The sequence below is a fragment of the Panthera pardus genome, unplaced genomic scaffold, assembly GCF_024362965.1.
Source record: "Panthera pardus isolate Hobbes unplaced genomic scaffold, ASM2436296v1 HiC_scaffold_4, whole genome shotgun sequence".
Classification (NCBI taxonomy): Eukaryota; Metazoa; Chordata; class Mammalia; order Carnivora; family Felidae; genus Panthera; species Panthera pardus.
In genome coordinates this window covers 12311008-12335701 of record NW_026526969.1, presented here as the reverse complement: position 1 = coordinate 12335701, position 24694 = coordinate 12311008, and the positions used below count along the sequence as shown (strand labels likewise).

Here is a 24694-nt window from a genome sequence, read left to right as displayed (position 1 = left end):
TAGTGTCTGTGTGGGTGGGGGCTGCCCCCCGACCTTGCTCGTCCATCGTGGGGGAAGGGGTCCTGGCGGCTGGGACGTCCCTCTTCTCACCTGGAAAGTGGCCCTGTCTGCCTGGGCTGGGGGGGGGGGGGGGGAGGGAGATCGTAGGGGGTGGATGGGGGTGGGTCAGTCTCGTAGCCGGGTCTCCATGCACCTGGTAGGGGTGAACGGCGGCACGGGACCCGGAAGCATTTGGGCTTTGACAACTTGGTGGTCAGGTCAGGGAAAAAGGTGGCATCCCACCCATTTGAATGGCAGGGGTGGGGGGGGGGGGGCAGCTTGCTCCCTGCCTGCAGGGACTCAGAATTGGGACCTGGGGGCTGCGTGTTCTGGGCCGAAGTCCTAGCCGTGCAGCCGATCCGTGTGATGTGAACCACTTCCTGTACCGTTTGGTGCCTTAGTTTCCCCCAAGGAGTGGAGCTGGTCCGCTCTTTGATGCAGGTCCCTTGGAGGAGGGTTGGGGCAGGGGAGCTGGCTTTCCGAGGGGCTGTGCTCCAGCCCTGCGGCCTCGGGGACCCACCCGCTGGGCTCAGTGGGCAGCCATCACTCTGGGAACCAGGTGGGCGTCCTGGGCAGCCGTGGGGAGAGCCAAGACCCCAGGCGATACCACAGGGACCGCCAGGTGGCGCCAGTTCACTGTTCCTCCTGTTGCGTGACTCCGTTTCTCTGAAGCGGGAGAACCATCAGAACCTTTCCTCTGGGGGGTGGTTGGGCAGGTACCCGTGGGGTCAGGCTGAAAGTTCACCTCAGGGCAGGAGTGGGTAGCAGCACCAGAAGCAGGGCCCAGCCTCCCCCCAGCCCCTGCCGTGCCTGCGTCTCCACACCTGCTCAGGGCCACTCAGACCCTCAGCGTCGTCCTCGTTCTGTGGTCTTCAGGTAGGGGTGCGGCTGGGAGTGCTCATCTCGGCATTTTCAAGGAAGAAACAGGTGGCGCAAGCCCTCTAGCCTCTCACCGGCCAAGAGAACTTTCCGCCCTGATGAACACGTTCTGTATCCCAGCCACCCCGAGGTAGCCACTGGCCACTTCTGGCTGTTGACCACTGGAAATGCAGCCGGGGCAACCGAGAAACTTTTCATTTCCCTTCATTTCAATTAGCATGGATGTAAACAGCCCCACGTGCCCAGTGGCCGTTGTACAGGGGGACGCCCAGCTCGCCACCCAGCACCCTGCGCCCACCCCCACGGCCCTTGAAATGAACCACTCCAGACAACGGTATTTCTCCGATTATAGCTTTTTCTTTTTTCCTTTTTTTATGAAAAAGATCACACAGAATTCGCCAACAAACAAAATTCCAAAAGAAACTTAAAAAAAAAAAAAAAAAAACCAATAATTCCCCCAAAAAACAAAACCGAAGTCTGGCTTTTCCTTCCCTTAAGATTGTCTGGACGAGGCCTCCCGTCCCCCTGGAAGGCGCGGGGGCTGGTAAGTGCTTTCCGGGGCCGGGGCCGACCGCGGGAGCAGGGTCACTGCGCCCTGCCGGCCCCCTCCCTCCCTCCCTCGGCCTCTGCTCTCCCTAACCGCTTCTCCGTCCTGGGGGCGAGTACAGTACACCTGGGCCGGGCAGGGTGGGCAGGTGGGGTGTGCTTGGGACAAGGGGGGCGGGGTGTGAAGCTGGGTGCTAGACACAATCTAATAGGAAATAAAAAATAATATTCTGCACGTCAGAATGTTTGCTTTTTTTTTTTTATAATTTCATAGCTATTTTTTTCACAGTTTTAAAAAGTTTATATTTATATATATTTATATATATTTATCTTTATATATATAATTAAAAAGTGGACTCCATTTAAAGGCGTATGATACAGGGGCGAGGAGAGTCTCTTGGTACAATAAAACTGTACAGGTGACCCACTGCCGCCGCCCTCTGGGCTGGCCGAGGCCTGGGCAGGAGGGCCGGGTGTGGCCGGGACGAGGATGTCAGCACCATTGGGGTTGTCTGTAGTGTGAGGGGCTGGTCCAGGAGGAGGGGCCCTCAGGGCAGCCCCCCCACCCCCGCCTGGCACCTGGCTGTCTCGCCCCATCCAGGCCGTCCTGAGTGGGCAGAGGCCGGCCCCCCCCACCCGCCGGTGCCCAGAGCAGGCCCGGCCCGATGGGTGAGGCTGGCGGGCATCGGGCCCCCCGCCCCCCGTCTCACGGCGGGAGGCTCGGAGTGGGCTCCGGGCCGAGGGGGGGGTCTGGCACGAGGAGCCGGGCCCACGAGCAGCGGGAACCCCGGAACGCGTGTCAGTTCGGTTCCCTGGAAACTCCCTCCCCGCCGAATCCCCGCCGGGCCTCGGACGGAGGCGCCTGGGGGTGGGGGGAGGGGGCTGGCCTGGCCAAGTGCTTACAAGGTGCTGGAGGGGAGCCCCTGAGGGGGGCCCGGCAGAGCCATACCCTGATAGCTGAGAGGAACCCCGTCTTGGGGGGCACCGAGGGGGTCGTGAAGGGGGCCGGAGATGTGTGCACATGTGCGCACACACGTGCATGCATACGGGCACACACATGTACACACTCACGCACGCCAGGGCATCCCAGGGCACACTTGCATGCACGCAGCCCCCGAGACGTGGCAGTGATGGCGAGGGGCCCCCGACGGGCCGGCCCGCGGGGTCCGAGGCAGCGGGCAGGGCGCGGGCGCTCAGCAGAGCACAGGCACGCCGTCGGTGGAGAAGATCATGCCGGTGGTGGGCTCGTAGGTGCCCGCGAGGTAGTACAGGCCCTCGCTGTCCTGGTACTTCTTGGTCTTGAGCATCTGCTCGTACTGCTCCAGGCCCACCACCAGGCACTTGTGCGACACGGTTTGCACGTCGTTCTCGTCCACGTGCGAGGACTGGTACAGGGCACGCTGCGGGCGTGGCAGGCGGGCTCAGGGCAGGTGGCCCGGGAAGACAGGGAAGACGCCCTCCCCCCATCCAGGACCCACAGGATCAGGGAAAGCACCGAGGGCCAAGACAGAGAAAGACGCCCCCCCCAGGGAGGCGGAGAGACGGAGGCTAGGATTCCGAGACCAAGAGGGAGCCGGAGTGGGAGCCCTGAAGGATTAGGGCCCAGAAGCGACGGGGGAGACCGAGCGCGGCAAACATGGGGTTCAGGGTCGGATGTGGGGTGGGGGGGTCGGAGGCCCAGCCCCCACCGGGCTGCGTGCAGGTTTGAGGCGGCCCGCCCTCCAGCCCACATCCCCTACCTCCATGAAGTCCTTCCTCTGGCTGGAGGCCCGCAGCGCCGCGGGGAGGCCGCGGCCGGACTTCTGGTCCCAGTGCTGTGTGTGTGACAAACACAGGGCGGCGGTGAGCCCGGCCCCAGGCCCCAGAGCCGAGCACCCCGGCCTCAGCCTCAGGGCCGGTGGGGCCACTGCTCCCCGGCGTGACGCGCACGGCCCCGGCCTCACCTGGCCCTCGTGGAGGCGCTTGCCCGGGCTGGTCTCCTCGGGGTGGTAGAACCACTTGACGCGGACCACCATGTTGCTGCCCCAGGACTCCCACATGCTCTGGATGCGACCGATGTAGGGCAGGTTGGGGCGGCCGGCCGACAGGAACACGGCGCAGTCCCCGATGCGGATCATTTCCTTGCCGCGCACAATGGCCTTGTAGAACAGCTTGCGGGCCTTGCCCTTCATGCCGCGGCGCTGTGGGACACGCGTGTCAGGGAGGCCCGGGCAGGTCCCCAAACCCTGGGGCTCTGCAGAGGGTGGGGTGGGAGGGAGGAGGCCCCTTGCTTGCTCTAACTGGGGGGGACCCCTTCCCCTCTCCATGCTGGGTGTCCAAGAGGGGCTTTACCGACACCAAGGACCTCAGCTAAGAGGGACCTCCGGGACCGTCTGGGTGGCTCAGTCGGTTAAACTCAAGTCACGATCTCCCCCCCATTAATGGGTTCGAGCCCCGCGTCGGGCTCTGTGCTGAGAGCTCAGAGCCTGGAGCCTGCTTCGGATTCTGTGACTCCCTCTCTGCCCCCCCCCCCCAAAAAAAAGCATTAAAAAAACAAAAAAACTTCGGGACCTGCACCTCCCCGTCCTGGAGTAGTGCAGGCACACGCCTGGCAGACCCGCACCTGCGGTCCACGCGGCTCGCGGTGGCCATGCCCTGGGCCCAGCAGCCCCCTGTGGACTGGTGGTTTCCAGACAGTGCCGGTGGGGGACAGGACAGGGAAGCCCAGGGGCTCGCAGCTTGGCCTCTGGACAGAGGGCATGGCTCCACCCCCCACAGCCGGCACACGCCATTCGGGCCCCGGGGCCACGGGGGCACTTGCTGCACAGCCTCGTTCTACGTCCCCGCAGGCAGCGTGGGGCTGGGAGTCGGCCACCTAAGTGGCCGGAGGCGACGGAGTAGGGGACGTGGGCTGAGGGCCGTCACGGGGACGGTGCCAGACCCCAGGGGAAGCCCCTGAAGTCCATCCGGGGCCCGCAGGAGCCAGCACCAGACTCGCATCTGCCAGGCCCATCGCGTGCCGGGCTTTTCTTAGTCACTCGACAAACATTTCCCGAAGCCCGCTCAGTGCCCCGGCCTGGGCCAGCATGGGGACAGACACGCGGGTTCCGAGGAGGGAAGAGACCGGTCATCAGGACCCCAAACCCATCAGAGCCCCGGGCAGCTCTGGGGCCTGTCACTGTCCCTAGGGCCAAACCTCCAGGATCCAGGCCTCTGCAAAGCTCTGCCCTCTGGTGACCCGGCGCATCCTCTCTTCAAACCAAGATCTAAAATCACTTCGCCATTTTCACATCAGCTGCCAGATGACGCAAAGCCAATTTGCCCAAACAGGAGAAAACCACGTGCCAATTTCCAACTTTCTCCAACAAGCGCTTTTTCTACTTTTAATTCATTGGATCCCTGGTGGTGATGGATTTTCAGAGGTCCTTGTCACTGATTTCTGCTATGTCCCGTGAACTGCGCAAATGCTTTTCACTTTTCAGCTCAAGGCTGAAAATAAATTCGAGGTGAGGAGGACGGCTAAGGTTTCTACACCAACTCCTCCTTGGCCGCCGTGACATGCCCGGCACCCGCCGGTTACTCCCTTCTCACAGAGCCGCCTCACTCCACGTGGTCCCCCCGGGGGGCTGATCCCGCCCTTGCAGCGAGCACAGGACTCGGTGTGGACACCCTGAACGTCCTGCCCTCCCGCTGGTATTATGACTGGCTCAGAAGCGGGCTCGGCACACGAGCCAAGAGTGTTCTATCAGCTTTAGCTTGAACCCCTTGCAAAAAGATACTTCCTCTCTAGTGTCACTTCTGACCCGGGAGCCACTGAGGCTGCTTGCTGCCAGGAGGGAAGGGCTGTCTGAGCAGGAGACCAGCGCAAAGGCAGGAAAGGGAAACGGAAGCCTGGACCGTGGACCCACAGGGAGGTCTGAAGACGGCCCTTCAAACCCCTGGGCTCCAGCTGTACCTGAAGCCTGGAATTTTCTGTTAAAGTGGCCACTAAGCTCCGCCCTGTGCTCCGCCCGCTGCAGCAGTAAGAACCTCGGCATTACTAGTAAATCTGCAAGTGGCAGATGCTAAAATACGGAACGAGTCGGTCACGGTGGAGGCGAGACGGCAAGGATGTGCCGCCTTCAGCTCAGAAGCGGTCACTCCTCGATACATCCCAATAAAGCACCTGCTGGGATCAGAGCTCCAGGGGGCCTGGTCAGCAGAGTCGGGGAAGGTTCTACATGTTCAACTCTGCCGTCCCCGGCGGTGGCCCTGCTGAGAGAGGAGCTCTCATCCGGGGCCAGCGATCCAGGCGGGCTTAACTTCAGACAACCTATGCCCCGCGGCGTCAGAGACGCAGGCCGTCTGCCCCAGGTTCAAGTTAGTGCCTCAAAAGCAGGGACGCCCTCAGGAGAGTGGGTGCCGACTGCTTCCAGATGTCCTGCTCTGCACCCCCATTCTGAGGAGCCCTCTGGGGGACTCTCACTGCCCCTGGTGTCACTGGCACAGGGGGCCCCAAAAAACACCTACACGGAAACCCCGAGCTGGGGTCTTCAGAGCTCCCCCCAATTTTTCCGGCCTCGTTGAACCCAGGGAGCTAACACAACACGAATACACCAGCAGCTTCCTGAGGTCCCGAGAGGTGCACGGTCAGACGCCCCCCCTGAGCTCATCACTGTCGGCCCCCAATTCCCCACACCTGCCCTGGTGAGAAGCCTCTCTGGAGGGGGGGACGGACCCGGGGGGCATCACGCCAAGCCCACCTCAGGTGTGGCCTCAGGGGGCCCGGGCCAGGGACACAGGCACCGTGGGCGAACCTGTGAGCCGTACCCGTGGACAAGGGGCACGGGGTGGACCGGTGACCACGGGGCTATTCCCCACCTGCACGCGGGAGCCTCACGGTGCCTGTGCGCGCGCACAGGTACGCGTGTGGTGCGCGGCCGCGGGTGCACACAGGTGAGCTGGCGGGGCTCCTTCTGGGGAACCGTCCTGTCTACAGAGGCAGCCACGGGACCCCACCAGAACCTTCTCCCTTTGGCTAGCTCGTGGGTGGGGGGGCACCCGAGCCAGCCAGGCAGGGGGACCTCCCCGGCCCTCCGCTGCCATCAGAGGGGAGCAAGTGCCTCTTGCCGGGGTCGCCACACGGTCAGCCCGAGGCCTGGAGCCGTTGTGCTGCTACACACGACGCCCCCGCCGAGACAGGCTGTGGGGCCACCGGGTTCTGAGACCCCCTGCGGGGCGACCGGGCGCCTGCTGGAGGGGCCGGCACCCGAGACCGAGGGCGGCGCCGCTCCGCGGAGGACCCGGCTTCGAGCCGGCAGAGGGGGCGCGCTCGGGCGCCCCGAGACTCGGGGGACCCGGGTATGAGACGGGGTCCCCTGCCTCACCCCAACCCGCCCCGTGGGGGGCCCGGAGGAAGGGGGGGCACGCGGGGGGGCCGGCCCGCCGGAGAACACCACGTCCGGACCCTCCGCCCTCCGCTACCTGGGTGGGCTTGCCGAACCACTTCCAGAGCTGCCGCGCGGGCAGGAAGGCGGCGATCTTGGGCCGGTTCTCCACGGACGGCAGGCGCTGCCGCTTGGCCAGCTCCTTGGTGGTGGGGAGGTGGACGCCCTCCCTCTTCTTGGGTCGGCTCTTGGCCGCGGCCTGAGCCTTGGGCTGCAGAGGCTGCGCGGGCTGCGGCGGGGGGCGCCTGGGGCGGGGGCGCCGGGGCCTTCTTGCCCGGAGAGGGGGCAGAGGAGCGAGCCTTGCCCGCCTGCTTGGGCGCCTTGCCGGGCAGGGCCGCGGCGCCGAGGGGCCGGCCGCGGCGGGAGGTGCCGCCTCGTCGTCTGAGCTGCAGGAGGAATCGTCCGTGGTGGAGGAGGAGGAGGAGGAGGACGAGGAGGACGAGGAAGATGAGGAGGACGAGGACGAGGAGGAGGACGAGGACGAGGAGGAGGACGAGGACGAGGAGGAGGACGACGAGGACGAGGAGGAGGACGAGGAGGAAGAGGACGAGGACGAGGAGGAGGACGACGAGGACGAGGAGGAGGACGCCCTGGAGCTGGAGGCGCTACAGTTCCGGCCGCCGCCGCCGCCCTGGCCCTCCTCCTCCCCCTCGGTCTCTGAGCTGCTGCTGCTGCTGCCACTGTCGCTGCTGCTACCGCCGCTCTCCGACTCCTCGGCCCCGTCCTGCTCCGCCTGGCCCTTGTCCGGGCTCTTGGGCTCACCCGAGTCCTCGAACTCGAGCCCGGCCCCGGGCTCCTGGGCCAGGTCGCCGTCCCCGGACTTGGGCCGGGCGGCCTTGGGCTCGCCACTGCCTGTGGCCGGCGGGTAGCCGCCCAGGCCCAGGAGGCCCTTGGGCTCCTGCCAGCCCCCGGCTCCGGGGTCATCCCGCAGAAGCAGGGCCTCTTTGGCCTTCTTGCTTTTGGGCGACGTCACACCCTCGTGGTCCAGCTTGACGAGCGGCTCGGCCTCCTCCCCGGGCCTCCGGGTGCCCTTGGCGGCCGCCTCTTCCGCGGCCCGGGCCTTCTTGGGCTTGGGGCGGGTGGCGGGCATGGCGATGGGCATGGTGACGAGGGGGGTGGGGGCCAGGACCGCAGCGGGGGCCGGCAGCTCCCCAAAGGGCTCAGGAGCCGGGCAGCTGGTGAAGGTGGACGGGGCGGGGCTGGCCTGCGGGGCCGCCGGGCGAGCCTTGGGGGCTTTGGCTCGCTTGTCCGCGGGTTCTGGGGGGCTCTTCTTGGAGCCTGGGGTGCTGATGGGCTCCAGGGCCAACGGGGTACTGGGGACCTCCTCTGTCGGGCCCCCCTCTTCCAGGACGGCGGCTCTGTCTAGAAGAGAGAAGGAACAAGCTTACGTGAGGTCAGGGCAGCAAGGGGCTTCCCGAGCCCAAAAGCCCGGTTTCTGCGCTGGCCCTGCTGCTTCCTCTGCGGTGACCGGGTGCTGGGCCTGGACGCTGCCCTCTCTGGGCGCAGGATGAGCGACTCTCACATCGCTGTCATCCCACGGGTGGTGACCCCCAAGCGGTCCTTGGCAGCCTCAGCTCTTAGCACCTGTCTCTGGATTCTGGTGTGAACAACTCGGCTGCCCAGGAGTCAGCTCTGCCCGAGGCAGATGAACGCTGACTCCCTGAGTCTCAGTGTCCCACTCTATCAAAGGGTCCGAGCGGCCCTGCAGCTGAGTTCCCACGGGGGGGGGGGGGGGGGGGCACAGTCTCTGCGCGCAGACCCCACGGCATCCCGCGTCCACAGCAAGTCCCCCCCATGCCTGCACCTGCCCCTGTGCCTCGGCCGAGGCAGAGCTGGGGCTAACGTACCACTCTTGGCTTTGGTGCTGGGTTTCCGCCCACGCCCTCGTGCCTTGGTGCCCGGCTCCTCGGACCCTGGCGTGACCCCGTCTTTGCTGTCCCCGGTGTCTTTGCTGGTCTTCCGGCTGCGGCGCTTGGCACTTGGCACCAGGAGGGCTGGGGACGGCTCCGCACCTGCGGGAGAGGGACACGGTGGCTCAGGCCTGGGTCTCTGCTCTCCCAGCCACCAGAGCATCATCCATCGCGGGGGACAGGGACCGGAAGGCCCTGTGGCTGAATCCGCTCGGCCTGCCTGGAGGGGCTGTGCAGCTGGAGAGGGGGACTCCCTCTGCAGGGACGCAGCTCAAGGGTCTGCAGGCACAAAAAGCTCCACAGGGGTCCCCGAATGGACTGGGTGGGAGTGAGCAAAGATCCACTCTCGTGGGTTCTATAACCCACGTGGAGGATGCTCAAAACCACAGACCCCCGGAGGTCCAAGTCCTGGCTCTGCCTCTAACTAGATGTAGGACCCCAGGAAGAGTCATTTCCCTCCTTGAAGCTGAGCTTCAGTATTGGTCAGTCACGGGGAATGGGATCTTTGGATGCTCAGGACAAAGCCAGGAACTCCGTCCTCTCGTGGACACGTGAAGCCTGGAACCATCGGGAACGGCGCCTGACCAGCCTCGACGGCCTGGACTGCGCGGGAACACAGACCTGGGGAGCCCGGGAGCCCCTCCCCCAAGCCCACTGTGGGAGCCCCACCCGTGGCTCCTGCCATTTCCATCCCACCGGTGCAAACGGTTGCAACGGTGGCCAGAGCCCAGGGCTGGGCCCGCAGGGGAGCCGGTGTGGACATGGGGGTCACCCCTGCCAGGGCAACAGGACCGCCACTCACACTGGATCTTATAGTCGGGAGGCAGAAGGCGGATGTGGGAGAGGGGGATCCTCCCCGTGTCCCCGTCATCGAACTCCACTGTGATCAGGTCCCCGTCGTCCTCGAGGCCTAGCAAGCCTGTTGGCAGAGGGGCAGGGTCAAGGACGCCAGCGGACCCCTGCTCTCCGGTGCCCACAAGGGCAAAAGGGGAGCAGAAACCAGCCGGGGAGCAGCTCCGGGCCTGGGATGTGTAGCGGCACGTATCCAGTGGTACAGAATGTGAGTCTTAGAGTCTCGTGGTCCAGCAGGAGCACTGGCGCCTGCCATTCCACCGACTCGCTCCCAAGACCCTCCCGAGAGCACAGCGAAGCAAGAGCAGGGGCGGCAAGCCTGCAGGCCGGACCTGGTGGGTCAGTGGCCGACTGCGGGAGCAGGGCATTTCCCAGACCACCACCTGCACGGTGAAGGGCTTCCCCTGCTGCTGGGGGCCTGGGAGGGGGCCTGCTTCACAAGGGAGCCCTGCCAGGCTCGGGCCCAAGAGGCACCAAGCGCCTCTGCAGGCAGGGGTCAGGGGACCCCAACAGTGGACAGGCTGAGGGTTTACGCCTGGGGCACAGGAGAGTTAGGTGGGTCCCCGAACCCCAAGGACTGTCTGCCGGCCGGTGGCAGGAAGCCACGGGTATGGGGACCAGGGGTCGCCACAAAACGTGCCTGTCGATGCACAGGCCTTCCAATCTGCTTAGTACAGACCACCTGACCCGAGAGGCCAGCCTCTCAACGAGACAGACACGGACCAGAGAGGTCAGGGGGCTGAAGAGCACAGAACCCCCGAAGAGACGGCAAGGGCAAGTCAGGAGAAAAGGGAGCTGCAGAAACCCAAACGTGGAAACAGTCCTTTTTCCGCAAAGTTTGCGAAAAGAGAACACGGATACCAGCAAATGTGGTAAGAAACAAAATCGGATAAAAACAAGAAGACGGACACAAAAAGTTGGGGGGGGAAAAACATGCAGAGAATAAGAAAAAACTCTAGGAATTTCTTACACGACAGCAGGAATTTCAAAACTTCGGTAGATGGAAGGGCCAGAAGGTCGGGGTTAGTTGAGGAAACCTCCCGAGAGGTTGAACAAAAAGGTGAAGAAACAGACGATAGGAATAAAGATAACAGGCACTGCAGGCCAGCACACGGTCCCAGGGAGGGCGGCAGGGGACAGGGAGTGGCTCCTGGAGAGCCACACACGGAGTTTCCAGAACAAAGGAAATTTGCTTCACAAAGCCCTCAGGCCCCAAACACCCAGCAACACACACACAGAGACACTCAGAGACACATACACAGACACACATCAGACAGACACACACACACACACACACAGAGACACAGACACAAACACACACACAGCCGTGCATAGAGAGATGCACAAAAACAGACATACACAAAGACAGACGCACACATATTCACACATGTACAGACACACACAAACCCACATGAAATTCCAGATCTAGGAATAACGAGAACACCCTCAAAGTTTCCAGAGAGAAAGCAGGTCTCCTACAAAGATGTAGTTTTAACAATGACATCAAATTTAGACAACGTCGACAGCCAGATAAAAACGAAAGGCACAGTGGCTTTGAAAATTATTTCCAACCTTGACTTTATCCCCAGCTCAACTATCTTTTAAGAACATGCCAAAATAAAGCGATCTCAAGCATGCATGTACTAGAGGGATTTACCTCCTAGGATCCTCTCACAGAAAGCTACAGAAAGATTCTCCATGGAAACGAGGGAACGGAACAAGGAAGAGAAAGACGCGGATGAAACACAGGAGCTGGAGAAATGGAATTCTGAGTGACCCCCAGGGGACGGACCAAGAGTGACCCTGCCATGGTCTCTCTGGGGCAGGGGGGCGGGGGAGACTTCCTGCCCGGCATCCGTGTTCCACCTCCTGGGTGGGTGTGGATGTCGGGCCGCAGCGGGTACACTGTATCTGCCATCTGGCTGTTTGTCTGAAGAACGAACATCCAGAGCTCAGCTCTTGGAAATGTCAGTTTTGCACCGTGTGAGGATCTGTGGTTTCTGTCCAACACCTGCAGCTTCTGGGGCACCTGTTATTTATGTCAGCCTTGCTTCCCATCTCTTACTTGGCTAACAACACCCCGGTTTTCCTGGGGTGGCCACCGTCTCCTCTCCCGGGTCGCAAGTGGAATCAGAAAGCCAACCTCACTTGCCGGTGTCGGGAACGAGCACGTGACCCAGGCTCAAGGACGAGACTCACAGCAACCGACGAAATCCACGTGACCCAAGCCAGTTTCGGGGGCCCCGTCCTACGTGTCCCCATGTGGGAAATGAGAGCAATTCCCCCGACGGCAGGATCTGTTAATCTGGCGCGACACCGTCCCCGAGGAGCTGGGTGTGAAGCCAGCACAGCCGAGAGCGGACCGAGGGCCTGAGCGCCGGGCCGGCCCTGCCGGAAGCCACGCGAGGAAATGGGGGGATGAGGGGGAGGATCTGGGGGGGGGGATGCCGAGGATGCCTCACCTCGGACCACGGTGCCCGGGTAGAGGCAGCGGTACTGCTGGCTCCAGTAGGCTGCGATCCTGGTCCCTTGTGGCAAGAAGCGCGTGGAGGCCGGCCTCACGTCGTTGATCTGCGAGGGCGAAGGGTTGAGCGCCAGGGGTGACCGGGAGCAGCCCGGCCCCCAACCGCCCGGCGGCCCCGCCTCCCCTGCCCCCCTCACCGCCTCCTGCAGCAGCTGCTCCAGACAGTAGATGTGGGGCCGGTTCCCACGCTCGCCCTCCACCACCACACGGTATCTGCAAGGCCACGGCAGGCGCGGTGTGAGCTGACGGAGACGGCGGCCCCTCCCGGAGGAACCCTGCTCCTCGACCACCGGCCCCAGCGGCGCAGCTCTGCCTCCCAGACCGCTCGGACGGCACGTCAGAGCCTGGGGAGCCGCTGGCGTGCGGTCTGAACCTGGGGCGAGGCTCTCCCCTCCTGGGCCTCGGTTTCCTCAGCCGTACAGCTAGGGGGTTCAGATCCAAGAGAGGCCGGCACAGACCGGCTGGCCACGCCCACTGGGGCCTCCCTCAGCGGGCACCGCCCTCCCGGGCACCGTTCACCTGGTTCTAGGGAGAAGCAGTCGCGGCTCAGAGAAGCAAAGCAACCCGCCCATAGAGGCCCAGCAAGGCCCCCTGGACCCTGGACTGGGGGAGGGTCCGCAGGCTCTGAGGCCAGTGCCGCCCCCCGCCCAGGCCCCCACTCACATGTCTGGCGAGTGCACCGTCTGCACGTGCCCGGCATACAGCAGCTTATCATCCATGGGGATAAGCACACGTAAGCCGTCTTTCAGCTCGTCCTTGTCGATGACGCAGGAGCGCGGGGCTGCAGGGGGACACGCAGGGAGGCAGGGCTGGAGCCAGGGGGCAGCCGAGAGACCCTCCTTCGGCGCCCAGCGCCTCCCTTCCCCCAGGCCTGCCGGGTGGCAGGGATGCCCCCCTGCAGGGACATGTGGGGGGGGGGGGCCGTGCGCAGCCCCTCCCTCCTGGCCCAGGCTCCTGCAGAGATCCCAGGCAGGTGTGAACCAAGTGTGATCGCCTACACAAGCCACCCCTCCTCCACCCAAAGACCACCACCCTTGGGGCCTGGGTGTGAGGCCCCAGGTCGTCAGCCTGTCCACCGCTGCCTCTCCCACCAGACCTCCAGGACTTTCCACTGGTGTTTTCTCTTCCTGGAATGCCATGTGTCATGGTGGAAACCAATCCCCGCCTTGGCCAAACTTCAGGCCAGGCTCTCCGCATTCCTCACCTGTCCTCAGCTGAAAGCTGGTTCTCCCCCCCGGCTTAGAGGCCACCCCCTCCGGAACCTCCACACCAGATGTTCCCCAGTTTTCCTTCTCCACACTGACCACACTGCTCTGGATTCCAGGGCTCCCTCCTCCTGCCCTGTGAGACCTTGAACCCGGCCCCACCCTGTCATGACCCACACAGCTCGCTGGCTGGCCCGCTTGTTTCTTCATTCCTGCCTGCACGCACACCCCTGCCGCAGCCTCACCGTGGGCAGAGTGGACACCCGCCCCTTGTCGCTGAGTATGGCTGTGAGACTTCCTCCGGCCAATGGCACAAGGGTGGGAGTGATCAAATACTGATTCTGAATCTAGGCCTCCAGAGGTCTGGTCAGCTCCCACTTTCCCTCGTGAGCCTCTGGCAGTACGGCCCCAGGAAAAGCACGCCCTGGCTCACCCACAGGCCCAGGGGGTGAACGGCCCCGGAGTGGAGCTGACCCTGCGTCCGTGGACCTCCAGCTGTCCTGCTGTTGTGGGAACAAGCCCAGGCGAGGTCAGCCCGGCTGCCTTACAGACCACTGAGACCCATAATGGATACCTACTACCAGCTACCACTGGGTAACTCTTTGTTACACGGCAACAGCTGACTGATACACTCCCAATCAGGCGATTAACTTGCCCAGCCCTGCACATCCTCTTGTTCACACCCGCCCCACCCAATTCACATCCTCAGTCTCTCCTCAGAGCTCCACACCCCTGGGTCCAGGTGCCAAGTGTATGTCATTTACCCGGATGTTCTCCGGGCACCCCAGACTCCAGCCAGCAAAGTGTGGCATGTGATCTCTCCCTGCTCCCCCTACACGCCCACCCCCACCACCACCACCCATACTCACTCGTTCTGGTCTGCTCACACAGCCCCTCTCCCTCGTGACGTGCTCAAACCCACCCCATCTCCCTCCGTGCTGCCCCTGCCACCATTGCTCACCGGATCCCCACAAGGGCCTCCCTACCTGGACTCCTGTCCCCCTCAGGGCCACCCCCAAGTCATTCTATACAAAGCAGTCAGAAAGCACTTTTCAAAACCAGTCCGACTGTCCTCATCTACTTCCAGCCGCGGACAGCTTCTTATTTTCATTAGGGCAAACTGTGACCACAGCCCAGAGATGGGGCCATCTGCCTCTCCCTCCTCCCCCACCCAGCTTACTAAACCAGAGCCAAGCCGGCCTCTCTCAGTTTACCACAGATACCATGCCCCCACCCAACCTCAGGGCCCCTGCACATGCCCACTCCCTGGGGTAGCTCAGCCCCTGCCCACTGCTTCCCCAGGGGGACCTCCAGCCACCCCCCCACCCGCTCTGGGCCTGAGCCGACAGGGCATCGAGGGCACTTACCTGGAGTTAGTGGCCGCTCCGCAGCCCCACCACGTGGCAGGTGCTCATCCTCAGAGAAGCTCGAGTCCTGATTGGGCTCAAAGTCCTCCTCTGCAGCCATGCTCTCCATCAGCTTGCTCACGGCTCCCCCCTTCCCCCGGTTCTGGGGACAGAGCACAGCAGACCCACGGCTCGGGGCACGCCGTGCAAGTCCCGCTGCTTAGGACCCTCCCTGGAAACCCCGGAGTCTCGGTCAGGCTGCAGGGGCATCTGCCACGTGAGTGGTGCGGGGCCGAGGGGGTGGTGTCCGTGAGATCGGCAAGCAACCCGAGTGGCCAGGGCCTGCGTGGGCTGAGGCAGCACTTCCGGACACACATGGGGGGGGGGGGGAGGGGGCGGAGCCTGGGGTCTCAGTCACTTGCATGTCCAACTTCGCCTCAGGTCATGATCATGGCTTGTGGTTTCTAATCCCGCATGGGGCTCTGTGCTCACAGCTCAGAGCCTGGAGCCTGCTTCGGATGGTCTCCCCTCTCTCTGCCCCTCCCCCACTCATGCTCTGTCTCTCTCTCTCTCTCAAAAATAAACATTAAAGAAAAACAACAGCCTGCTGGGGACAAGGTGCTGTGGGGGGTGGGCACGCCCAGCATGCCCCATCTGGGAGGGACCTATGGGGACCTGGCTCCTGGGGCACCGCGAGCCTCACCTCCTTTTTCACCTCCTTCCCTTTGGCCTTGGCCTTGCTCCTCTTGGCAGTGGCCGGGGAGCTGGTGTGGGGCGCCCGGGCCTCTGGGGGCAGGGCGGGAACACGGGGCGGGGGCAGCGCCGCCCCTCCTGAGCTGGCCTCCTTCCCCTTCTTCTTCTGGGGGAGGAAGCAACAGAGGTGCCATCACAGGCCGTCCTCACCATCCCGGGAAAGGAACGAAACCCCTTCCCTCCCCTCCCCCAAGTACGTTTGTTTTTCATCTTTTCTTCATCTTAACTGCTTCATTATTACTATATGTTGCTTATTGTAAAAAAAAAAAAAAAAAAAAAAAATCACCAAAGTGCATATAGGTGCAACTTCCTCTCCAATGAATCCTGTCAAGTGCACAGCGCTAACTAGAGTCACTAGTGGCTGTGTGGTGTACCCTTCCAGAGCTTTCCAAAAGCACATACAACGGAGTAAATACACAGGCTACGAAGATACATTTGTGCACAAACGGTATTTTTTTTAACACAAATGGGAATTTGCCAAATGTCCTGCTTTGCACCTTTCCGTCCCAAGTACGTCTGACATAGAGACTGCTTAGCTTTGTTTTTAACAGCTGCTCAATGTGCAGCTGTGGGAGGGGGCGCCACTCATTCAACCGCCCCCCCACAACCCGGTGACGGATGCATCGGCTGCCTCCATTTTAACACGCTTCCAAATGAAGCCACAAAAAGCCAGGATGGTGCCGGGGTGGTCCCACAGGCACGTTCCTGGAAGAAGGCCCAAGACCCTTTCGGCTGCGGCGGGTCACTTGGGGCGTGCCTGAGTAACTCTGAGCTCAGCCCCGCCCACCCCAGCTCCAAGCCCCGCCCCCAGGGGGCAAGGGGCGGCTCGCTGCCTATTGGTCCGCATTCAGCCACGCCCACCCCAGTCTGAGCCTCGCTGCTCCCTGCCCCCACCACAGGGCCGGGTGGAGGCTCCGCGGATTCTCTGCACTCAGCCCCGCCCCCCACGGTGGGGTGAAGGGGCCGCTACTCGTCCCCGCCAGCCTCGAAACCAGTCCGACCCCACGGCATGGCTTCGTTTATCAGAGCAAAGCACTGGAAACAACCGGTCTGTCCTGCGGCCTGTCAGGGAAACACTGGGGCATCTACAGATACAGTTACAAGCTTTGCTACAGCTTCTGAGAGTCCTGCTCCAGGAAGAGGCAGGGGGCGCCGTGGCCAGGACAACAAAGTGGGGATACTTGGCGCCAGAAGGAAGCTCAGACTATAATCTCCGTGACCCAGGGGAGGTGGGCGGCAGGGGGCAAGGGGTAACTTTATGCTTTTTAAAAGACACATTCCTGAAACAAAACAACCAAGTCAAAGGACCGGAGGATGTGGGAAATTAAGAAATATAAAAAAAAAAAAACACTGGACAAATGTTACCAAGACCACAGCGGAAGTCACAACTTCCTATCAGACAAGTGACATTCACAGCAAACAGCATTATAAGGGTCAAAACAGACAGTGTTACAGGGATAGAAGGTATTCAGTCTGGATCCCCATTTGGGAGAGGGAAAGACATATATGATTATATTTTCTTGTTTCTGATGCATCATGCCTTAATCCTGTTCACATTTCTGCAATCGGAAGGCATCCAGGGGGTCGAAGGAACAACCTTTCTCCACAAACACCTGCTGAAAACGGACAGCTCACTGAATGGCCTCTACCTTCGCAGCTGTGCACATGGGGCCAGCAGAGGACAGCAAGCAAAGTTCTGAGTGGACTTGTAGCTGCTTCCTCTTCTGTATCTTCCAAGGCAGTGTTATAATCAGGTATCACTGAGACCTCTTTCTTTCCCACTGATGAGAGAGCCCTTTTCTGGGAAACTTATTATTTTAGTAAGAAAAGAACTCCAACAAGCTCTGTACCCAGAACAGACATGGTCACTGCCATGGTCATTATGGCAGAAAAATACCATCCTCAACCCAATCACCGCATGGTTGATGGCAGCGGAGAACGAAAACCAAGGGGTGGGTGCAGATGGAGGGATGTTATTCAGCCATTTAGAAACATTGATTAAAAAAAAAAGTAAAATAAGGCTGATGGCAAGTGGGAATATCCAAGTCTAAAAAAGCAGGATACAAAAGCGGGTCTCAAAACACTATGAACAGTGGTTGCTCCTGTGGTGACTTCACTGGCATCTGATTTCTTTTGTTGGCAATTAGTCTCTCCTGTTCTAGTCTCTTACTGTGTCATCAGAAGGCTGGGATTGGGTGAGCCCCCGATCTTCTCCCCAGCAGAAGGTACCATATCTTGGCAAAGGGCCCAGGGGGCAGCGTGGCCCGGGGCGGGTGTTCAAAGCTTAGCTGGGACGCTCAGTAGCTGCCGTGACCTTGGGCAAGTTACAAGGCCACCTGTGCCATTAACATGAGTAACCTACCTCGCAGGGTTTTGTGAGCACTCTGTTGGGACACAGTAAGAAATATCTACTTGGTCTCTGCCCCTGGTTCCTGACAAAGAACTCCTGAACCCCTTGGAATTTCCTGGATCACAGGAGAGTCTTTTGTCCTAATGAGGCGACTGTGGGTAAGTCCCTAGCTGGCCTCGGAACGGGGGCGGCTCACGAGAAACACCAAGCCAGGAGAAGCCAGGAACTCTTGAGTTCCAATGTCCCCCATCCTCCGGGGCAGGGAGAGGGTCCAGAGATTGAGTTAATAACCGATCCTGCCAACGTGACGAAGCCTCCATAAAACCCTGAACGACGGGGTTTGGGGAGCTTCCAGGTCGGTGACGGTGCTGGAGAGGCGGCACACCGGGAAAGGGCACGGACGCCCACACCCTTGCCCCATCCCTTGCCCTGGGCATGTCTTCTATCCGGCTGTTGCTGAACCGTATCCTTTCTAGTAAACAGTAATAGTAAGTGAAGTGCCTCCCAGGGGTTCTGGGAGGCCCCCTGGCGAGTTACAGGCCCTGAGAAGCAGGTCCTGGGAACCCCCAGCACACAGCTGGTGCATCTGCCAGAAGCACAGGTGACAACCTGAACTTGGAACTGGCACGGAGTGGGGGCCGGGCCCTCTGCCTGTGGGGTCTGTGCCAAGCCCGGGGAGTCGGGGCCAGAAGTGTCGTGAGTGGAGAAAAGGAGTTGTCCTTCACCAGTTGAAGTAGAGGTGCTCAAGGGGTGGGACCTGGCCTGGGCCCTGCCTCAGACCACCTGGTGTGATCACCATGAGCAGTACACACTATTCCAGCACCTTCCCTCCGAGGCCCGGAGAAACCTGAGAGGGCTTCAGCTGTGGGCAGACAGGTGGGCACCAATCACCGTGGACGACACCGGAAGACAGCCACTTCCTCACTAGCCCCGTCACCGGGAAATCAGTGCCAAGCCTCATCCCTCTTCTCGACTTCCTACATAGAACATCACCGGTATTTGAGAGATCATCCTCCATCGGGGACGGGGATGGGGAGGTCTGAATGCAACCAACCAAAGGGGGTGGCTTCCTAGCAGCCAGTGCAAGAAGGGTCTGACTGTCCTATGGTTCTTAGAAAGCAAGCATTTTAGGGGCGCCTGGGTGGCTCAGTCGGTTAAGTATCCAACTAAGGCTCAGGTCATGATCTCATGGATCATGGGATTAAGCTCCGTATCAGGGTCCATGCTGATAGCACGGAGCCTGCTTGGGATTCTTTCTCCTCTCTCTACCCCTCCCCAACCTGTGCGCACGCTCTCTCTCAAAACTGAATAGGGGCGCCTGGGTGGCTCGGTCGGTTGAGCGTCCAGCTTTGGCTCAGGTCACGATCTCATGGTTCGTGAGTTCGAGCCTTGCGTCAGGCTCTGTGCTGACTCAGAGCTTGTTTCCTATTCTGTGTCTCCTTCTCTCCTGCCCCTCCTCTGCTCCCACTCTGCCTCTCTCTCTCTCAAAAATAAATAAACATTTAAAAACGTAAGGGGCGCCTGGGTGGCTCAGTCAGCTGAGTGGCCGACTTTGGCTTGGTCATGATCTCAAGGTTCATGGGTTCGAGCCCTGCATCAGGCTCGCTGAGGTCAGCCTGTAAGCACAGAGCCAGCTTCAGATCCTCCGTTCCTCTCTCTCTGCCCCTCCCCTGCTTGTCACTTGTGTCCTCCCAAAAAATAAACGTTAGAAAAAAAAAAAAACAAATGGAGGTGTCCGGTGTTTTGATAACTGCACTCAGGGGTCCCTGCACCTCACTCGCACGTGAGGATGAGCCTGAGACGGGAAGTAAGAGCCGCTCTGAGGCCGGGTCTGAACGCCCGCTGCTGGCAGGGCTCCAGGGGCCCGTGGCTGGGAGGAGTCAGGCCCGCCTTCGGGGCCCCCTCCCGCTGCTCCCACCCCGGCACTGAGGGCCCTACCTTTCTGGGGTCCTTCCTGTCCTTGGCGCGGCCGGTGTCCTTTCGAGGGCTCAGCGGGCCACCCTTGCCGCAGCGGCTGGGCTTGGTGGCCGCGGGGGCCGCGCTGCTGGGCGCCGGAGCCGCGGCCGAGGCGTCGTGCAGGAAGATGCGCTCGCTGCGCCGCCTTGTCCACAGGTCGTCATCGCTGGCCTCGGGCCCCGCCTCGAAGCCAGGCTCCTTGGCGCCCCGTAGCCTGCGGGCCTTGCGCCCTTTCTCTGCCGCCAGCTTGGCCTTGTCGGGGCCGGCGGGGCCGGGGCCCCGGGCGCTGGGTGCGGGCGCGGCCAGGGAGGGGCCCGGCTCCCCCAGTCCCTTCTTGGGCCGCAGCAGCCCGGCAGGCGACCGCTTCCGCACCTTGACCTCACTCTCCGAGTCCGTGTACTCAAACTCCGTGCCTGGATGCGGACAAGGGCAGTGGCTGTGGACGGGAGCTCCTGGGACCCTTGCTTCCCACCCACCCAGATGCCCTGGCCACCAGCAGAACGCCACCGTCCCACCCTTCCTCCCTCGCTGCCCACGGGAGGCTTCTTGTATCCAGGAGAGGAACAGGGCCCAGAGGAGGAAGACTCACCTGCCACACACCTGTGAGTGGCAGGTCCTGCTGGCCCCGCTGCTGTCCCAAACCCCCCTTGGCTGCCTGGACTCAACTCCCTGGGAATGTGACAATCCCTGCCTGGGGCCCCCATGAGCTTCCCCACTGCCTCCTGCATGCCCGGTGGGAATCCCAGAAGCCAGGGCAGGCTGGGGAGGGCCCGAGGCCCCTCAAGGGCAGCAGGTCCACGGGAGGCATGCGGAAAGCCCGCGTGAAATCCCCAAGCCGGGTGGGGCCTCTCCTCTACTTCCTGGTGCCTCTTCTCAAGAGCTGGAAGGTCCCTGGCACCCGCTCCTCTTCTAGAGGGCAGGCCTCACCAAACTCAAAGCCCTGGGGCCCAGCTGCCTCCTGTCAGCCGAGGCTCTCCCTTCCAGCAGACACGAGGCCAGCCTTGATCCCAACCCTCGAGCCCCTGGGCTCCCTGAACACAGACCCTCTCCCCAACGCCCCGCTGTGCTCTGTCCCTTCCAACCTCCGGGCCTTTGCTGCTGCTGGTCCCTCTACCTGGGGCACCATTTCTCCCCTGACCTCGACCTGGAAATCCGCGGCCTCCTAGCGGAGAAGACACACGGAGCACCCGGGAAGATCCTCTGTCCACACCTCCATCACCGCAGGCACACACCCCACCGGAGGGGGCTCCCATCCATGTCTGTCTATCTGGTCCCGCCCTGTGCCCCGGAAGCAGATCCCCAGTTTTACTACCGCAGGCCTGATGACCCCTGGGAGGCCGACAGCCTGCCCACAAGGCCTCCTCGGGGAGGCCGGATCCCATCACCCAACAGATGCAGCCAGGCTGGGAGGGGGCACACTCCGTGGGAGGGACCCACTCGCAAAGCTTAATGATCCCATTAATTAAGCTTTTGTTAACGGACTTCCCACCACACAGGGAGGCAGCTGGGGGCTCTCATGGCTGATCAGGGTGCAGGCCATAAAAGGCTGGGGTTCTGCTGCCGGGTTTGACCCACCTGATGACAGCCCCCTGCAGAAAGCCGGAAGGAAACCCCCAGGCAGCGAAACGCTGCAGGTGAGCCGCGTAGGGAGCAGGGCCAGAGAACGGACAGAGCTGCGACGGGCAGCGGACACTTTCAAGCGTGGAGTAAGGTCGGCCCGGGGGACAAATACTCATGAGGCCAGTGGGGCAGCATGAGTGGTGCCCGGGACACAGGAAACGGGCTCTGTGAGGGGACAGGCCTGTCCTCGAGTGGGGACAGCCAGGAAGCCCAGAGAGAGGGGAGGACGTGCCGAGCCCTCACCGCCACACAGGGCCGCGGCAGGGAGCAGAGTCCATGTCTGTGATGCCCACCCAGTGTCCTGTGCTCCTGCCTCCGCCCCCAAGAAATACGGTAACAAGGGAGGAACAGACAACAAAAAGCACAGAAAAGATAAAACAGAAGGGTGAGACCCAAAGAGACTGCAAGTCAAAGGATGGAAAAGATAACCCATCCAAACACTAACCAAAAAGAGCTGAATAAGCATAAATATAAACATCAGACAAAACTGACCTTCCCTAAGACAAAACTTGTTACTAGAGACAAAGGATATATTTACATAATAAATGGTCAACTCACTAGGAAGATATAACAATTCACAAACACACATGAGCATAATCCAGAAACAGGTAAAAAAGATTATACGCTATGACCAAGGGGGATTTATTCCAGGAATACAAGGTTGGTTCGACGTGTAAGAAAATCAACGTGAGGGTGCCTGGGTGGCTCAGTCGGTTGAGCGTTTGACGCTTGGTTACGGCTCACGTCATGCTCTCACGGTTCACAGGTTCAAGCCCCATGACCAGCTCTGTGCTGACAGGGTGAAGCCTGCTTGGCAATCTGTCTCTCCCTCTATCCCTCTGTCCCCTCCCCTGCTCACTCACCCTCTCGCTCTCTCAAAAATAAATAAATATTTTCAAAAAATCAGTGTAATACACCGTAATAAAGGACAAAAACCACAGGAATACCTCCATAGACGCAGAAGAAGTAACTGACCAAACCTAACGCCCTTTCGTGATAAGATCACTCAAACTGGGAAAAGAAGGAAATTCCTTCCACCTGACAAAGACAGCCATAAAAAAGCCACCAGTAACATCATACCTAATGGTGGCAGAATGAATATTATCAATCCCTATGATCAGAAGACAAAGATACCTGCTCTTGCCACTTCCGTTCAACATTGTACAGAATATTGTAGCCAAGGCAATTAGGCTACAAAAAGAAAGAAAAGGTATACCCATCTGCCGCTCTGTTTGCAGATGACATGATCTTGTATTATAGAAAACACTAAGGAATCTACTAAAAACCTATTAGAACGAACAAATGAGTCCAGCGAGGTCACAGGATACATTTCTATACACTGGCAGTGAACACTCCAAAAAGGAAAAGAATCCATTTACAATAGCATCAGAAAAACAAATACTTAAAACTGAGTTTAACAAAAGGAGTCCTAGAGTTGTACAGTGAAAAGTATGAAACGTCGTTGACAAAAATTAAAGACACAAATGAGTGGAAAGACATCCCATGTTCCTGGATTAAAAAACTTCCATTGTCAAGATGCCAGCACTCCCCGATTTAGCACCATTCCTAATCAGAATCCCAGGTGGCTTTTTTGCAGCAATTCACAAGCTAATCCCAAAATCCCTATGGAATGCAAAGGACTCTGAGGCACCAAGGCAATCCTGAAAAAGGAGAACAAATATGGAGGACTCCTACTTCCCAATTTCAAAGCTTCCTACAGTAATTCCTCCAGTAATCAAGACAGGATGCTACTGGGCTAAGAACAGACATAGGGATCAATGGACTAGAACTGAGGGTCCAGAAATAATCCTTCATATTTAGGTTCCGCTGATTTTTCACAAGGGCACCAAGAGTGTGCAATGGGAAAAGAACGGACTTCTCAACACATAGGATACTGGGCCAAATGGATCTTCACGTGCAAAGGCCCCTCCATCACTCCATACACAAAAAATCAACTCAAAATGGATCACACACCTAACTGTAAGTCACAAACCATAAAACTCTTCAGTGAAAACAGGACTAGATCTCTGTGACCTTGGGTTAGGCAATACTCGCTTGCATAAACGCCCGAAGTGCAAGTGATCTCTCCGGACTTCGTGCAAATCGGAAACGGTTATTTCAAACAACCCAAGAGAATAAACAGACAACTTACAGAATGGGAGAAAACACTTGTGAAGCACAGTCAGAGTTACAGCCAGAATGTACAAAGAGCTCGTAACAACAAAATGACAACCCAATTAAGAAATACGGATTTAAATAGGCACCTCTCCAGACATACGGACGGCTGAGCAACATGAAAGGCTGCTCACCGTCATCGGGAGAAATGCACATCGAAACCACAAAACAACGTAACGACAAGAAGGGGGATGTGAAGAAACCGGAACTCTCACGGGCTGTTGGTGGGAATATAAAATGGTGAGACCACTTTCGAAAACGGTTTGGCAGGTCCTCAAAAGGTTAAACATTAAGTTACCAAATCACCCAGTGATTTGACCCTTAGATTTGGAGCCAGAACAGGGGCGCCTGGGTGGCTCAGTTGGTTAAGCATCCGACTTCAGCTCGGGTCATGATCTCACGGTGTGTGAGTTCGAGCCCCAGGTCGGGCTCTGTGCTGACAGCTCGGAGCCTGGAGCCTGCCTCGGGTTCTGTGTCCCCTCTCTCTCTGACCCTCCCTCTCCCCCCCTCTCAAAAATGAATAAACATTGAAAAAAAAATGTAGCCAGAACTGAAAACATGTCCACACAAAAACATGTACATAAATATTCAGAGCTGCATTATTCACGATAGCCCCCAAACAGAAACAAAAACAAAAGAGTAGAAACAAAATGTGGTATACTCATAAAATGGAGTATTATTTAGACATAAAAAGGTCTGAAGTCACATAAGAAGAAACAGGTCTTTATGAAGGGTCTTTATCTATTAAAGGAGTTGAATCAACAATTAATGACCTTCTAAAACAGAAAATGCCAAGCCCGAATGTGGTCACTGTTGAATTCAACGAAACATTGAAGGAAGAAATTATACCAATTCTCTACTATCTCTTCCAGAGGACAGAGGCAGAAGGGATACTTCCTAACTCATTCTACGAGGCCAGAATTATCCTAATACCAAAACCAGACAGAGAAAACTACACATCAATATCTCCCATAAACATAAATGCGAAATATCAACAAAATATTAGCAAATCAAATCCAGCAATGTATGAAAAAAATTATACGCCACAATCAAGTGAGATTTATCCCAGGTATGCAGGGCTTGTTCAACATTCAGAAATCAAAAACAATTAATGTAGTCCATCACATCAACAGG

At 59.5% G+C, this 24694-nt stretch overlaps 1 protein-coding gene across 1 annotated transcript in view; it reads right to left on the bottom strand.

The window, feature by feature from the left end:
* Positions 1–2532: 2532 nt before the first annotated feature.
* Positions 2533–24694, bottom strand: part of TNRC18 (trinucleotide repeat containing 18) — an 84840-nt gene continuing 62678 nt past the window's right edge. The window contains 14 exon segments of the mRNA XM_053894112.1: positions 2533–2864; positions 3204–3278; positions 3408–3644; positions 6907–7110; positions 7112–7209; positions 7212–8231; positions 8717–8881; positions 9582–9698; positions 12094–12202; positions 12293–12368; positions 12819–12936; positions 14728–14869; positions 15410–15565; positions 19748–20178. Coding sequence (XP_053750087.1) covers positions 2658–2864; positions 3204–3278; positions 3408–3644; positions 6907–7110; positions 7112–7209; positions 7212–8231; positions 8717–8881; positions 9582–9698; positions 12094–12202; positions 12293–12368; positions 12819–12936; positions 14728–14869; positions 15410–15565; positions 19748–20178 — 3155 coding nt within the window. The 3' untranslated portion in view covers positions 2533–2657.